Consider the following 16,816-nt stretch of genomic DNA (forward strand, 5'->3'; position numbering starts at 1 on the left):
TGCTGTCATTTTTCAATTCATGGCAGGTGTTTGTGAGAGACGATAACAAAACAAGCTTTTGTACAAAAACAAAACTAACTTTCTGGTGAAGGGCTGAGATTTATGTAGTACTAAAACTGAAAGCAGACATGAGGAAGGCCTGTTGCACACATGGCTTAAAGCTGCTCCGTTTAACACTGTAGCACTGACTTTGTACTGCAGGGTTTAGGTCAACAAACCACTCAACATTCACTTCAAAGTCTCAAACAATTTTCATATGTATTGAAAACCGCACAGCCTGGGGGACATGTGGAAGTTGTGTGGTTAAGATGTACTACATGTAACCACGGTGTCTGTGGTTTGAGTCCCAGATAGTGGACCTTCTTGTTGCATTGCTGACTATCCTCATTACTCATGCTGCTTAAGATATACTCAGTGGCCTGTATTTTACTACAGTACACCTCTCTGTCTCTCTTTCTCTTTGCCACCATTCTCCCTTTACATAACTTCATGTTAAGTAACATAGATAAACATGATAAGAGATTTGGAGCATTTAACCTGTTGCTGCTCCATAAAACTGTACCGTGCACTTTGTTGTAAGTCAGACGTGCTTTGAATACTGTATGTCAGGTCATGCCTTAGTGACTCACCCTGTAGTATCTACAATATATGTCCATCCCACTTGGTTTTCTTTCTTTACTGTCCGTATATACATCTGTAAGTTGAGCCATCACTTGCGTATGAAGGTCAGTGGTCTTTACTGATCATTATACAAAATGATAAAACTATACAAAACCTGATTCTTACAATGTGGGTATTACTATAGTATTGATTTTACGCAATGCTTACTCAGCGCATACTATAGAGTCACAACAGTGACATCAATGTTTGGCATTAAAAATGAAATACTGATCAAGTTAACTTTCACTAATTTTGTGCTGCTTTGGGAACCTGGCAAAGCCAAGTTTGGCAGGAGGACAATTTACTAACATAGTGATATGGAAAAAATTGCAGTCATCATTAAAAACAAAAAACTGTAATTGAAAACACAGGTGAAAACAAAAAAAAAATAAGACACTGAACGCCCTAAATAATTTTAAAAACATTAGAGAGAAAGAAGATAGAAAGACTGTAAATGATCAAAAAGTTAACAAATGTTTCTAATCAAAGTTTGGATTTGTTTTTAAACCTGTGTTTTGCTTTCAGTGCAGCTTTTTTCCAGTACCAGTTCAACTATTTTCAGTATAATTGTTTCAATGCCAGTGATGTTTCATTTTTCAGTTGAGGCTTTGTATTTAATGCCAGCTTTTTGTTTTCAATGCCAAAGGTTAAAGTCACTGTTTTCAATCCAGTGTTAGATAAGAAAACATTGCAAAGAACAGTCTTACATTCAAAAGATTCTATTCAAAAACTATTATTTGCATGGAATTAATGTACGTCCTATGCTGAAAAAATGCAGTGTGTCAGGGTTGTGCTGTGACATTAGTTGTGACCAATATGTAAGTAGCATTTTGTTAGCGCTTTTGTTTATTAGTACTTCCCAGTGCTGTTGTATTGTTATCCTCCTACAGTTGTACACTAGAGCAAATCTTCTCAATGTTACAGATTAGTCAAATTGTGCAAAAAAGTGATTGACATGAAATACCCAGAAACTGTCATGATGTATGTGTTTGAGTGGTAGATAAATGCTGCCAGGAGCAGCATTTATGCGCTACAGAGAAATGTGCACGTGGTGCATTTGTGTCGATTTCAGACGTCAGCCAATTGTTTTTCCGTGCCACAGTCAATGTAATGTGTGTACAGAAATCATATAGACTGAGATATATATATTATAATATTATATTATTTGCAAAAGGGTGCAGCCTGTTAATGTGGTTGATTTTAAAAGCTATTTGTCAGCAACCAAAGTATTCTTCAGCTTATGCCTTAGGTCAATATCAAACAGAGTGTATGATAATAGTTACTGTGATAATTTCCGACCCAGTGGTGCCCTGGTACACCAATCCAGCCACATGGCACATATTCAGGTTTCCATGTGGAGCTCTGTCCACGCACAGCCGTCGTTTTTCCACTGTAATAATGTGTTTTTACTTACATACTTATCTAATCTGTGCAGTGAAAAATACTCCAACACGGAATGTTACAGTGTTGCAGATATGGTATCTTGAAGAAATGAAAATATCTTTTATGATTACTTGTAAAGTATAAGGATACTTTGTCAAAATGATACAAGGTTTTAACAACAGTAGTAGCTGGAGCATGTCTGACATATAGTTGCTGCTCAAAACAAAATCCAGTGATTTAATATTATTTTTTGAAAAGTATGCTCTCAACGATCTGAATCACATGTCAGTCAGACTTCTAAACACTGCACTCACCAAGCTACATAGTTAACAAACCTACCGCAAAACCAACCAACACTGAACTTATCTATCACGAATTTCATGTAATGAAAGTCTTTTTGAGTTTCTTAAGTGATCACACAGAGGCTGCCACAAGCCATCGTGCCCGACAGATAATCAAATCCACCCTTGTTACACCCAATTCCCAGAGAAGCAGTACACAAGCACACAGTTTGGATAAGTACTGACCAAACTCCAAACAGAGATATAATCACCAGGCTGCCCTGGACATTCTATGAGGAAATTTCTAGCACATTTAGTGTCGACTAGGATAAAATAGCCGACACTAAACATTTTTGTCTGATTTGACCTTGTTAGGAGGCCACACACATGAAAGTTTTATGAAGTGAATTTTGCTGCAAATATCCACCATTAGAAAGATTAATAGGCTGTTTGGTTGTACAGATCAAACTGTAGGATTCAGACATTTTAACCACCAAGTTACCCACAGGATTCAGTTGTTTCATGTTTCACTGGCAGAGGCAACAAACTATGCCTGCTGGCAGCTGCTGCCTCTGGGCAGCTGGTTTGTTCTGCTTAGTCCAGGGTTAATTATAGCCAGCCTCACTGCCCAGCACACAGAGACACAGGTTTAGCTCTAAAAAGCACAGCAGCAGTGATGCTGACAGCAGTCCTGACTGTGAGTCACCTGTTTTGCTGTCAGAGGTACTTCACTTCTGCTCTAATCAGACCAGTGAGCGGTGAGGAAAAGGCTTGTGAGAGTGTGACACACAGCTGCACACATGACAGCAGAGTCAAACATTGCTTGCTTATTATGAAAACTCAGAAGTGAAGGAGGCAACTCATTCATTCTAACTTGGTGGCCTTTGTCTGTCTGTGAAACACCATTTGTGAGCATGATACACTGCGGCAAGACAATAATCACCTGCCATCAGAAAGAACTTCACGTGATTCAATATCCACATGTCAAAACCCTGACAGATAAGTCTCGTACACTCTGAAAACCTGGTAACTTCACTGATGTTAAATTCAACTCAATTTCAGATTTCCCTTCTTTTTCAAACAAATCTTTTAGGTAATGGAGGATTGTGGTCAAAATGCAACACAGCTGCTGGGGTAGTGATGCTTTGGCTTTTTCACACTTATTCAAAAGTCTGACCACCTGTTTTATGTCAGCTTAAGATAAACAGATTGTTATACTAGCATGCCTCAACAAGGAGTCTTTTGAAGTCAAATGAGGTAATAGAGGGATTCATTTTTAAACAAATTGATCCAAGTTATCATAGTTCACAGCAAATATGTTGTTGTGTTATGTAAGGTCTGTGCATGAACTCCTGTGTCTAAATCAAGTCAGAATACTTTTCTCTTTCTAAAATGAGTAAAATGTTATTAAAATGAATTTAATATTAAGGGAAAATAAACATACTGCATAAATGACCTCTAAACCTACAATTTAAGTTACTTTTCAATTTTAAAATATATTCCCAAACACATACTAGTGCACACTATTTAAACTTTCATCTTTAAATGCTTCGAAATAAAAAAAAAAAAAAAAAAAGGAAAATGTCCAAAAACTTTGATTTTTGGAGGCTATTAAAGCAACATTTTCTACACTGTTACAGCTCAAATGCAGTCAGACTATAAACTCCGTGGCCACGGTCCATCAATTGTGATCACTGACTTTCAGGGTATTTTCTTCTCCAGTTTTCAATTTCAATAATTAGAGGCAACACTACTTCAAAAGTATAACCCTGGGCAGAGAATAAACATCATGTTGTTAGCAATGCCAAGGAAACAATTAACCAAACCCTGAAAGATGATATTGCATTTTGTTTGGAGCTTCACAAGAAACAGAGCCTCAGTCCAAAAGACTTTATCTTATTTGAATGCACCATGAGGCAGATGGAAACAAAGATACAAGAGATAGTTTTCTTGTCAAAATCATTGTTTAGTTTTTTATTTTTCCATTCCAGTTAATGCTATCCAGTGCATTGCCTGGTTTGTATACCTGACTCAACAGTGATGGTTTGTAGCCCAGTCATCTTGTTCTAACTCCATCATACACACAGCCAGTTCTTCAGGCTTGTGTCAACTGTTGTTTATACAAAATGTACATGATTTACCACTTATTTACTGTGTACCACATTACAATTTAACCATGAATCGGTTTCCATTCATAGTAGTCTATCCAAAGCTTTTGCACGTCAAAATTGTACTTGTAGAAAGTAAGGGAAAACAAATCTTCCAACGAGAAGTAACAAAACAAAACAAAAAAAAAACAGTAAGTTTAAAAAAGTGATCATTTTTATTGACCAAATGTTACACTTCCACTGTCACATCCTACAAACAAGTTTGTTCATACAAGCACTGCTTGTAATTGTCTCAACACAACCTACAGTTGTTGATGCAGACTGATAATGAATGACCCACTTACTATGACAGTGGTTCTATAAGTGGTTCTTCACAAACAACCTATGTAGACCTTCAACACTCAATCACAAATATAAACATAAAACATTTAAACAGCTTTCTCCTAACAGTTTTCATATTACTCTTTGATATTATGCTCTGACTAGGCTGCAATTCTTATTCACATCCTGCCCCCTAGTGGTACACACATCCTCCTGCCATTTTATCTATAAGAAATTGTATTCCATCATCACACACAGGGTTATATTTCATGCTGCAAAGAGCAATTAAGGTCACAGCCATGAAAATGGCAGATTGCCCTGCAAGAGGCCTCGTCAACGTTCCTAAAGCATCACTGTACTAGTGATAGTCCAAAAGATTTCCTACAAACACACTTGTACCACGTAATTGTGTTGATCCACCTATGTACTGTTAATGCACCCTGAGGCAAAGAAAACACAGATGCACAATTGCATTGAGAGAATGTCAGCAGATCAAATTCGAAGGAAGCCGTTTGTCTGTAAATACTACAATCCAACCCTTGGTAGGCAGCAGCAAATTTGATTCCAACTTATAATTCTGACACCCAAAAAATAAAATAAAACCACAAAGCGGACAACACACAATACATGGAGGAACTATTTTTGAAATGTTACACATTTCACTCAATAAATATCCACATTAAACTCTTAAATTCACAGTTTTATCTGTTTTAAGTATCTTTCAGTTAGTCCCCTAAAGTGATGCAACTCACAAAAAAAGAGAAGCTATTTGACATCTTCCTAAGAACATCTGATGTACAAGACATGCAGAACTGGTTATAGTAAACTGAAGAAAAAAAAACATTGATATGCATACAGTAAAAATAACAACTGCTAATTGTCCTCTGTTCTTCAAAGTCCTTACCCATTTATTCTAATAGTTTCAAAATTGATCCACCCAGTGGCACTGGGTTGTTTCTGTACGACTTGCATCCCCAGTCATATGGAGTAAGTATTCCCAGATTTTAAGACCTGTTTGCATAAGATATTAGCAGGAACTTAAACACAGCAGCTGGGATGTATGGCTTGAGGTTTTCTGAAAGGTGTGGAGGCGTTTTCTGGGTATATTAAAAAATTTTTTTTTAAAAAAATATCTATATTGTGCTTCCAAGTGTTACTAAGATTTTCCTCTTTCCTGAAGGACAACAACGGTAGGGTATTTTAAATATAACTCACAGAGCATAAAAAAACCTTCAGATGATTTCACCCATCAGAATATCTTGAGTAAACAAATGGCAATATATGACCTCACAACTACTATGAAATATTCTCTATGTAGACAAAAACATTGCCAGTGATACATAGCATTTTGAATTCAGCAGGATAACTACTATCTATCCTTTTCTTATTGTTTCTGAGAACGCTCATGTTTGCGGGATAAAGCCAATTTAGGGTGCATCGCTCAGAGTCAATGTGGCATGGCTCAATGAAGGAGATGGAGAAGCCAGACGGAAGGCTGGGTTGCTGGAGTGCAGAGAGTCCCTCTTGCTGCTTCTGCTGAAGAGGGGCCAAGGAACAGCCATGGGCTGGCAGGTGTGGTGTTGTGAGCAGCAATTGGAAGTTGCTGATGTGCTGGAAACCTCCACGCCCAAAGGAATGGTCTTTAGGGTTCTGGAGGGGCACAAGTTATGAAAGTCAGAGGAGTTGACCATCCTCTCCAGCACGTCATTGGTGTTCTGAGTGCACTGTGTGAAAAGAAGAAAACAGATAAGGAAAACAGAGAAAACATTGGTTTGTGTTATGAAAGTCCAACAGTAAAAACAGGACAAACATTTTTTGAAAAAGCAGCACTGTGATTAAAGTGATGGTTTAGAACTCATTATGCACAGTGAAAGCAATGATTACACTAACACCACTGTCAGAAGAGTTGAATAGTGAAGCATGAAGGATGTCAGTTGGATGCAGATAATGCAATTAGAAGGCAACCATATGAAAAAAATATTTAGATGTTTGTGGACAAGCTGCTTCATCCTGTGGCTCCTTGGACAACACTAGGAAGTACAGTTTATGCAGTCACCACGCATGGACAACAAAGCCCCAAACAAAAGAGGAAAAACACCTAACTACATAGAGTACAAAGACACTCATATATATATAGATCGATATCTAGATCTAGATCTATATCTAGATCGATATCGAGCTATATCTAGATATAGATCGATATCTAGATCTATATAGACAGATAGAGGCTCTGTCCAGTGATGAATGAGTGAGCACATTTTTGTGAAAGTGAAAGAAAGCATGAAAAACATGAAACTGAAAGAAACCATGCACATTATGCAGGTATGGCAATGCACATATCCACAACCTTAGTAAAAACCAATCACAACATCTGCCCAGTCTACATGTAGGTTCATGCAAAACAATGTATATTTTGTTGTTAGTGTTATAATGGCAGCAACCTCATACCTAAATAAATTTCAAATGAAGAGATGATGTGGTTGGTTTATTGTTCAACCCTACTCTTACCATTGACCATCTACATGCAGCAGTGGCCTTCAGGCTGTGCAGGAAAAAGCTAAATCCTGACAGTTGTCCTCCTAGCAGGGTGGAATAGATACAGTAGAACACTGAGTATCAAATCTTTCATCTAAGGTAAACAATTACAGACATGCCACAAAATAAAAATAAAAAAAAAACTGTTCAGAAAACTTTTCAACTACCCACTGCAATTTAAAACAATAACATTGGAAAACAGTTTTTAAAACAACTTAAGACATTTTAGGAATTGAAAAAATGACTCAAAGTAAACTCAAACCAAATGTTGAAACCCCCCCAGAAATTGTTTATTTAATACATAAAAATAAAAAAAAACATGTCATGCTTTTTACCTAAATAAAACATGTTAAAAATACAAGCTAAAGTAGGTATAGAAAAATATGACAATACAACTAATAACAAAAAATTTGATATTTTGACAGTATCTATTTAAGGCGCATTACAAGTGACCTTTGATAAAGTGCTGATAATCCAATGTAAAACATGAGCCAATACCATTTGCATGTCTAAACAAAAAACAGTAATTAATCCTTATGGGTGCATACACCCTCACCAAAACAAACAAGCAAACTCAGTAGTACAAAAACAGCGAGGTAGAAACAGCAACATTATGAATTTGTAAATATAAGGAAAATACACAATTGAAAAAGGTGCAACTATCCACACATACTGTCCCACACCACAAAACAGCCATAATAACATTTCTGGCTGTTGAAATGCTCCACGCATCTTAATAACTGCTCAATGATGCCAAACGTTGTTGTAAATGACTTCAAAAACCAGATTACAAGTTAAATCTCAGCATCTACATGAGAAAGTAAGACGGAAGTATGGAGGATAAACAAAAAATGGTGAAGGCACACAGGGAACAGGTTGACAACAATTCAAGGGCTATGGGACAGTCAGGTCTTGGGAAGGACCACAAGCTGGTTCATCCTACCATGTGCGTGTCGTTCTTGGCTGCAAAGGGAGGAAGCTCTATCTCTGAGGCAGAAGCAGCAGGTATTGCCTCATCAGGCAGCAGGAAACCTCTCCTGTCTATCAGACTAGTGAACAGACCAGAAGATTATGATGGGATACACTTATGTGCACTGTACAAAGATATTATAGTTCTGCAACCAATGACATCATTTAAGAAAATGTTCTGGAACCAATTGAGCCAATTCAGATATGATAATAAAAGAAAATGTTTCTATTCCTAAGCTTTTACCATAATGAATGAGATACAAGGTGAACTTCAGAGTAAAAAATAAAACAGTTGGCATAATGACATTCTAGACACCTTCACTTACCTTGGGGGCATGGGGCCACATAATGTTGCACAGCAGTTGGTTATAATGCTGTTGTAACTGTATGGGTTTCCAGATTCCTCTGCACCTCTTTTACTTGACCAAGAGCCCTTTATCTGCATAATGAACACAGGACGTATGAAGTGACTTAGTGAAGGAATCATAAACAGGATTGTGACATTGTAAATACTCATGGGGTATGAGTACTTACGTCTTCGTTTGTTGTGAGGTTTGAGGCCACCAAGTATGTATGGAAGCCTGAGAGGCCCAGAATAGACCAGATGGAAAAGAAGCAAATGACCAATTCCACCACAGTACATGAAAAAGAGTCAAGGCATGATAAGGCTACCATTATCAATGATTACTAAAAACAAGTCAGAATTTAAATAAATAATTCATACTTTACTAGTTATGATAGAAATCTAAATTATTTCAACTAATGACCAAATTCTTTGACAATGCTTTTATGTCAGCATACTTCACCTAACACATGGATGCTAATAATACAAACCCTGCACCTTGTAGGTCCATTTCTGTCTTTATTATCCATCTTGTAATTTTAGCTCAATAATCTCACACATGCATGTAATAGTAAAAATATGTATCACAGCTGCTGTGGAGTTGGAAAATCTGCTTAAAACATGTGATTTGAAAAATGTAAACAAACAAATATGAAAAAGACAACATTAAAGTGGCTATTTATTTATTTCACAGCAAAAACATAACTTGTTTTTGCTTGTTTTAAAGAAAGGCCAATCAAATCTATGAACACCTGAAGAAATGTAATATATTTCTTTTTCTAAATTTAGCAAGATATACCTATTTAAAAAATGATAACATATTGTCATCCATCTCATGTGCATCATGAGGTACTGTCCAACACCCTGTCTGTGATTAACAAATAGAACCACTCTGTACTCATGCATTCTGTTTGTCTAGACTCTAGGCAAACAGTGTCTAGGCCCTAGTCACTGACATCATCTCCCAAGAACATGAGGCAGTAAACCCACTACTGGAATGCCAATCTGCCTAAAAGCATTGTATGCTGAATGCTAACTCTCTGATCCTATTAAGCGTGGGCTCAGGCTGAGGAGCAGTGGGAAATGCCTTGTCAACAGTGTGATTTGTGTCATTTCTGGGCAGTAAGTACCAGCAAATCCAAAACAATCTCAACCATATTAAAAACAGGTTGACTGTCTAAAAATGTGATACATGCAAGTACAAAAGGATATCTGGCAGGGCTCTCTTGAATGGCTTGAACAAGGCTTTTTCCAGCTTGAGAACCTAAAAAAAGAAGACAAATCAGTAATGTCAAAGTAGTTCTTGACTGAAACATCAAAATACTGACTGACATTTCTGTCTTTCAGCAGAGAGAAAATACTTACGCAGGGTAATGTGTGCGATGACACAGCCAAATATGAAAGAAGTCAAAAAAGACAACGAAATGATGAAGCTGTAGAAAAAGCGGTAATTTCGTTTGCCTACACAATTTCCCACCCATGGACAATGATGATCAAATCGTTCTAAGGGTGAAAAAGAAAAACAGCATAAACACCAGTGATAAGATTTACACATTAGAACAGTTGAAGTAATATATAGCCAATAAGCCTTTACGTCTAGTTTAAATTTAGATAGATAGATAGATAGATAGATAGATAGATAGATAGATAGATAGATAGATAGATAGACAGATAGATAGACAGATAGATAGATAGATAGATAGATAGACAGATAGATAGATAGATAGATAGATAGATAGACAGATAGATAGATAGAGTAGTCGTCAGTAAGGCTGAGACTAGAGCTCATCAAAGTCTTGATGATCTTCAAGGGTGGAATTAGAGGCAGAATCAGGGTGGATCCAGGCATAACTATTCTATACTGCTACTGCATCTACTCAGAGACCACTTCATTAGGTGCACCTGTACCATCTAAAACAATCCAACACAACAATTCTATCCAGAGTCTAGTTTTATGACAGCCATAACACCTAGGTCAAGGCATGAAATTTTTCCCTAAACAGTTAATAAGACGGACCTTTCAGTCTGGGATGATACACCCTCTGCAGTCACAAACTGCTTTTTCTATCTTGCCAAAATTCTTTTAAAACCACCCGCACTATAAAATTCATGATCATCTCAACACAAAGTTGATTTTTACATTTCAAAAAAACAGTGCGTTCAGATCACATTAGAGGGTAGTGGACTTCATGAAACTCTCCATATATTCTGTATATTGTCTTACTTTGGCAGTGAGGTTAAGTTTTTAAAGATTAATTAGGATCCTTAGAATAAATGGCAGCTTACCCACACAGTTGTCACACAGGCTGCAGTGGGAGGTCCGAGGAGGGCGGAACATTTTACAAGTGAAGCAGTATTTGAGTTTTACCACCTGCTGGTTGATGAGGATCTCCCTAGTCCGTGGAGGGGGGCGATAGGTAGAAGATCCTGAGGTATCTTAAAATGAAAAATGAAAAATGCTAAGACTAAATCATCTAAACAGAACACAGAAAAATCAAATGTTTTTGTAAGAAGCAAATAAAAACAAATATAGCTATTTCTGGCTTTTGTGTTAACCATGACAAAGCGTAAGCTGCTTAGGGGGATGTCCACAGTTCTGTGTCAAACACATCCCTTAGTGATCCCCCATATGGCAAAGCTCTTTAACCCCATCTGTCCCACAGCAATACTCTATTTCTATTGTTTGCCTTACCTATCTGCTTCTCTATGTCTGCAGCTTCATCTGGGGTGGCCCTAGGTAGGATGCCTGGGTCTGTAAAACTGGTTCTCAAGAGGGAGATGACCACAAATACAAATAGCACCGCACCAATAACTGGTATTAAGACGGTGATATGGTCCACCAGGAATGGGCAACTGTGAATACAAGACATTAACTTATTCAGTAAACACCACCTTTACTCAAGTATAGTGTAATGAGACAGTGAGGCCCACATCCATCGTTCATGTGACATTTAACACTCAAATGAAAACAAAAAAAAAAGTAATTTGAAGATACTTACTCGAATGCAAAAAAAAGGCCACAAGTGACAACAATAAGGCCCAGTGTCAGAGGAAGGACACCGCTCTGTCTGGCCAGAATGATCCGTCCATCGCAGAAAAACCTGTTCTTCCCTGGGAACACTTCCCATTTCCTCCGTGGCCGCTGCACTTTCTTGTCGGTGTGGTTTTGTGCCGACGAGGGCGACACCGTTAAAGCTCGCGGGTCTATCTGCTGGTACTCGCACTTCTTCATCGTATACACATTAACGATACAAGTCAGAGATAGTTAAAGGCACATACAAACTTTATTCTCGCCGTGGTTTTAACAGGCAGTACTCATACGATTCGATCATTGTACAGTTGATATTTCGCTTGCTCGGTTAGCGTTCAGTTACTTGTCCTGAAAGCTAGCTAGCTAGTGCATAAGCAAAAGCATTCTTCTTCGTTTTTTACGAGCTGCACCAGTTCCCGGGTTGACTTAAGGTTAACCACCATCTTTGGAAATCAAATTAAAGCCACCCATAAATATTGGTAGTAATTTGGGTTAAATTACCTAATCCTTTACCGGGAATTTAACTTAAACAAACAGGCTTTCGGCTCAAGCCCTTCTTGCTGCCGCTCACGTTTCCCTTTTCTTTGACCGTCACCCAATGCACGTCACAGCGAGAACGTGTGGACGTACCACCGGAACTCAGCACTGACTTACAGCAGCGAAATCACTACACTTATGCATGGAGATGATTTGTAGATCAGTGATAATAAATCTACATTGAAAAAGTCAACTCTAGGTGTTTCCCCACATTGAGTATTTTAAAAACATTTATAGAAAATATCACAATTAATTTTAACAAAATGGCTTATGCCGCTGTATAACCCTGACATTCTTCTGGTGCTTGGACACTCATGTTTTGAGGAATATACATGTGCAATCGTGTGCAATTTAAAACCTAACGTGTTTCTAAACACATTGGGCACTATGGAAATTTGATTGATCACTAATTCTTAAAGGGTCAGAGTCGAGCTGGTACATACTATGTTATTAGATGTAGTAGTATGCAATAAAAATATTATCTTTTTGGGCTATCTGTTAATTGTTTTCCTGAGCATGGGAAAAATGTCTATTTGTTTAGCAGATGTGAATGAGGATTGAGGATTCCATGACATTTACCTTTCAACTATATGAGAACTAAGATGGTTCAGAAACATGAGGTTCAGTGCCTCCTGCCCAGATGTTTAAGTGTAATTGTAATTGTAAACTCAAGCTGCAAATAACTACAAAGAACACCTTATAAACATTCCACAGTCAAACATAGAGAAATGTGGGATTTGCTGTCCTCTTATTAAACGCTTTCTGGGATTGTGATGCTGAAGTTCAGTGCAGGTCAGTTGTGAATTTATTTCATGTATTTCTAAGACTTGTAGGAGGGATTGAGTTTATGCTACTTTCATATACAACACACAGATTTAGTAGTCTGTTTTAATATGTGACGTCATGGCCACCATCCGTGCTGTTAATTTGTTAGGCTCTAACCCATAGACCATAGTTCATGTTCAAAGTATTATTTTGACACAAGACATAAAGTAAAATGCTATAAAATCTTATTATTAATTAGATTATCTTACCAGAGAGAGCACTGTCACTGATTACATGGTTGTTTGAAAACTATGTACACAGCCAAGAGGTGCAGTGTGACTTTGGTGTTGGGATAAAATATATATTTAAAACGTGAACTATTGGGTCTAGAGTCAACTTAGTTACAATTTCAGTGCAGCAAAGAATATTTTTTCTAAATAAATCATGAAAGAAATGCTGTTTATACCCTGTGTGGAGTGAAAAAGTAAGAAAGATTATTGTGTTAAAAGCGAGTACATATGTAATGTAAATTACTTTTAATAATTTTAAGTGCTAATGATCATACTTATTTATTTTTTAATTCAAGGTTAAACTTGTAAGTTCAGCTTTGGCTACACTTGTGCACTTAATAAAATACACAGATTTTACATCAATGTCTCAAAGTACATGAAAATCAAACAAATTTGAAATCACTTCACTTGACAAAATCTTTATTTTTTTTTTTTGTTTTAATTGGCAAACTACAACTTGGAATAATTCATCTAAACACGCTGTGCAATATTAGACTGTAAATTAAAAGGAAATGCTTCACCAAGAACTTAGCAAGAAATTTAAATATTGTTTTTCAAGTACAACTACGTTCTTCCCAAGATTTACAACTTAACATGGTTCAACGATGTTTCAGGTATGTTTGGAGTATGTTCTCAAATCACAAACAAATGTATCTACACTGTGCAAATCTGTTGACTATCACATAAGTAACTCAGCATCAATTATGCAATCATGTCAGTAGTTTCTATGTAGGACTGGGCAACATAACTACAAGCATTTACTGTACTCCACTTATCTTTGGTTTGAATAAATTATTTTAAATACAATTTACAGATTTTCTTGTTATAAATAAACACAACACTGACAAAAAGTTTAATTCACATTATCTGTTTATTTGCTATTGCTTTGAAGAATTCAAAAATTACTGTTACGAAAATGAATATCAATGATGGTGTTAAAGTAAAAACAGTGTGGATTTGTGTTATTTAAATATGATATAGAGCCCAGTTCTACACAGAAATATTCTATTTAAAGCTTAGAGTAACATCTAAAGTCACGTCCATGGCAAGAAGTTACAGTGCAGTGCAAGACCCAGCACCCAGTATAAGAGAAAGTATCCCAAAATGCTCTGTGTGGTAGGGGAACAGGCTTTAAAGTATGGCAACAGTGCAGTGAGGGGGTTTTGAGGGGTGTTCTTGCATCCATTTTTAGAAAGCGTCTGTAGCTGTACATTGGGGTTTAATGTTTTCCTTCGATGTAGAAGTGGCTCATTAAGGAGGAGCAGATGAGCACTTATCCAGAAGGGCACAGGAGACGAGGAGGCCATGAACCTTGTTAGAACCTAGAAATGTACAGCAAAAATTTCAATGAGTTGAAATGTACACTAACGTAGAACTGTTTAAATGTTTGACAAGAAGGTAGTTGTGTTATTTACTTACCTGCACATGCATACACAATGTTCCAAACACCAGAAGTACAGTTGAATGTACAACATACACAAACACTCTAGGATTAAAAAATCCCGGTATTGGTTTGTCAAGTCCTTTAGTTGCACCTGTCTTCCAAAGTCCGAGTCTCAGACACACCTCTGGGTTAGCCTGAAAATATGCATAAGCTGCCATTATGCCAAGGGTAGCCATAGGCAGAGCTAGAATAAAGTTTGGTATCTGCTTAAGCTCAAAGTAGCGAAGGAAGCCCACATCCCAATACACATCCTGAATATGAGAATAAAGCAGGGGAAGGGGTCTCATGCACCAGAGGGGTGGCGGACCATTTTCATCTGGAACCCTATAGCCTTTCCGTTCAGCCAGAGACAGAAGAGCAGGGGGGATCCGGTCCAGGGAGATAGATGGGGTACAAAACGTCCTATAACCATAGTACTGGAATGCACAGAAGGGCAGGGCAATAATTGCAGTTCCCAGAAGGGATGTGAGCAGGCAGCGGACAATGACCCAAACGTAGTGGAAGACTTTACCATGGCCTTTTGTTATTGTACGATATAAACGAATCTGAGAAATGGCGTGCAGGGATGGAAGATACAGTAGAAATCCTATGTTGACAAGTCCATTAGAGCGTGCTGCAGTGGCTATACTTAGGGCCAGGCAGGCTCGGAAGGTGAATCCTTTCTCCAGAAGGAACAGACCACCGAATGTGAGGGCAGCAAACAGGCTCTCTGAATATCCAGCTGTCATGAAAACATTGGCAGGTGTGATGCAATAGAGCAGGCTTGAGAGCAGAGCAAGACGTCTGTCCTGAAGAACAAATCTACTAAGTGCATGCATGGCGACCACACTTAGTAGGAAGAGGGCAGTGTTCCCCAGTGCAACGGCCACCAGTAAACGACCCCTCACACTTAGCCAGCTACTCAAGGGCCACAGCAGAGTCTCTGCCAGGCCTCGGAGGATGATCGGGAAGAGGGGGAAAAAAGCGAAGTTGTGCTCATATAGGTATCCTCTCTCTGCAATGAAGAGGAAATGTTCAGCATCCCAACGAGAGAGGCCACCGAACAGCCACTCCACTGTAGAGTCCAAGTAAAGAGGCTCCTCTGTATGGGGGGGCCTGAATGCATCAGCTTCATGGTCGGGGATAGCAGCATTCAAAACAGCCTGAGGTAAAAGATTTGTTATTATTAGGTTAAAATAAACATTGTCATCAAAACAAAATTTATACAGTCCCACAGCTGGAAAGGTACTTTGCCTGATTGGGATTTATTAACGGTAACATATATTTGACACAATGACTTAACGTTAACCATCAAAGCCATAAAGGTAAAGAGCTAGCTAGAAACTAGAGAAGCTAGATAGATGAGAAATTGTCAGACTGCTAACATCGAACTAACGTAAAACTTACCTGCAAAAACAATGAGAGGCCCCTGGTAAGTGTGGCAAATTCCAGAACTGCTCTAACATCCATAGTCATTGATGTGACAGGCACAATCTGAAAAAGCCGGTTAAGACAGGCCTGCGCATAGTCTCTGCAGCGACGCACTCACGACTCGATTCGTCATATTTTCTATGAAACATAGCTAGCAGGGGAAAAACCATTTGGTAAATGGGAATTACTTAAAGTTTCGCGTCTGCACTGGGTCGACACAACTATAAAATGGTAAACACTGCGGTTACGTTTGAGATACGCGTATTTGGACAGCCATTGTTTTTCGCTTAAATGAGCCCTTTGTCCTCCTATCCTCCACCTGGAGAGACCTGGGCTTGTGTCGAATAGTAACGTTCACTTCCGGCACAAACGCCAACTTAATTTCAAAATAAAAGCTCTCGTGGCGAACCCGTAAATAATTGACCTACACAGATCTGAGTGAAAATTAATCTGTGAAACCCGATCTTTTGGCGTGTAGAGGGTGCCATGAGGGAATAAGTAATTAATATCAACATTTTGTAAAGCAAAATAAGTAAAACTTTACCTCATTGTTTATTCCCTTCAAAAAATTCCAAACGCCAAATGAAGTACCTAATGGTAACAGCTATAATGAAGTAATACTTTTTTGCCAGTCTACTGTTCCACACTCAATTATATTAATTGTAGCTATATATATATATATATATATATATTATTAAGTTGTATATCTTTCTATCTGCTATGATCATATTGTATGTAA

General features: G+C 37.9%; 2 protein-coding genes across 3 annotated transcripts; both read right to left on the reverse strand.

Annotated features, from left to right (window-relative positions):
- Positions 1–4,628: 4,628 nt before the first annotated feature.
- zdhhc18a (zinc finger DHHC-type palmitoyltransferase 18a) lies at positions 4,629–12,207 on the reverse strand. 2 transcript variants are annotated; one of them, XM_067510885.1, is made up of 10 exons: positions 11,600–12,204; positions 11,293–11,453; positions 10,887–11,036; positions 9,966–10,103; positions 9,813–9,864; positions 8,792–8,894; positions 8,584–8,696; positions 8,232–8,337; positions 7,262–7,332; positions 6,338–6,477 (listed from the first exon to the last, which is right to left on the reverse strand). In XM_067510885.1, exons 1-9 carry the CDS (start codon positions 11,830–11,832, stop codon positions 7,291–7,293), a joined length of 1,098 nt encoding a protein of 365 aa, XP_067366986.1. In that variant the 5' UTR covers positions 11,833–12,204; the 3' UTR covers positions 6,338–6,477; positions 7,262–7,290. The 2 variants fall into 2 exon arrangements, with proteins under 2 accessions (XP_067366985.1, XP_067366986.1); XM_067510884.1 differs by lacking the exon at positions 7,262–7,332 and having other exon boundaries at positions 4,629–6,477; positions 11,600–12,207.
- Positions 12,208–13,622: 1,415 nt separating this feature from the next.
- On the reverse strand, positions 13,623–16,492 carry pigv (phosphatidylinositol glycan anchor biosynthesis, class V). Its single transcript, XM_067510883.1, has 3 exons — positions 16,054–16,492; positions 14,643–15,809; positions 13,623–14,545 (listed from the first exon to the last, which is right to left on the reverse strand). The coding sequence occupies exons 1-3, from the start codon at positions 16,120–16,122 to the stop codon at positions 14,258–14,260; spliced, it is 1,524 nt and encodes a 507-aa protein (XP_067366984.1). The 5' UTR covers positions 16,123–16,492; the 3' UTR covers positions 13,623–14,257.
- Between the last annotated feature and the right edge of the window lie 324 nt (positions 16,493–16,816).

Source organism: Channa argus, chromosome 7 (assembly GCF_033026475.1).
Source record: "Channa argus isolate prfri chromosome 7, Channa argus male v1.0, whole genome shotgun sequence".
Taxonomy (NCBI): Eukaryota; Metazoa; Chordata; class Actinopteri; order Anabantiformes; family Channidae; genus Channa; species Channa argus.

Coding starts and splice junctions, on each gene's coding strand:
- pigv (XM_067510883.1), bottom strand. CDS start 16,122: ATGACTATGGATGTTAGAGCAGTTCTGGAATTTGCCACACTTACCAGG. Junction 15,810..16,053: donor GCCTCTCATTGTTTTTGCAG/GTAAGTTTTACG, acceptor CTTTTACCTCAG/GCTGTTTTGAATGCTGCTAT. Junction 14,546..14,642: donor CATTGTGTATGCATGTGCAG/GTAAGTAAATAA, acceptor GTACATTTCTAG/GTTCTAACAAGGTTCATGGC.
- zdhhc18a (XM_067510884.1), bottom strand. CDS start 11,832: ATGAAGAAGTGCGAGTACCAGCAGATAGACCCGCGAGCTTTAACGGTG. Junction 10,104..10,886: donor CCTGTGTGACAACTGTGTGG/GTAAGCTGCCAT, acceptor TTTCACCCTTAG/AACGATTTGATCATCATTGT. Junction 8,338..8,583: donor TGTGGCCCCATGCCCCCAAG/GTAAGTGAAGGT, acceptor TCTGTTCACTAG/TCTGATAGACAGGAGAGGTT.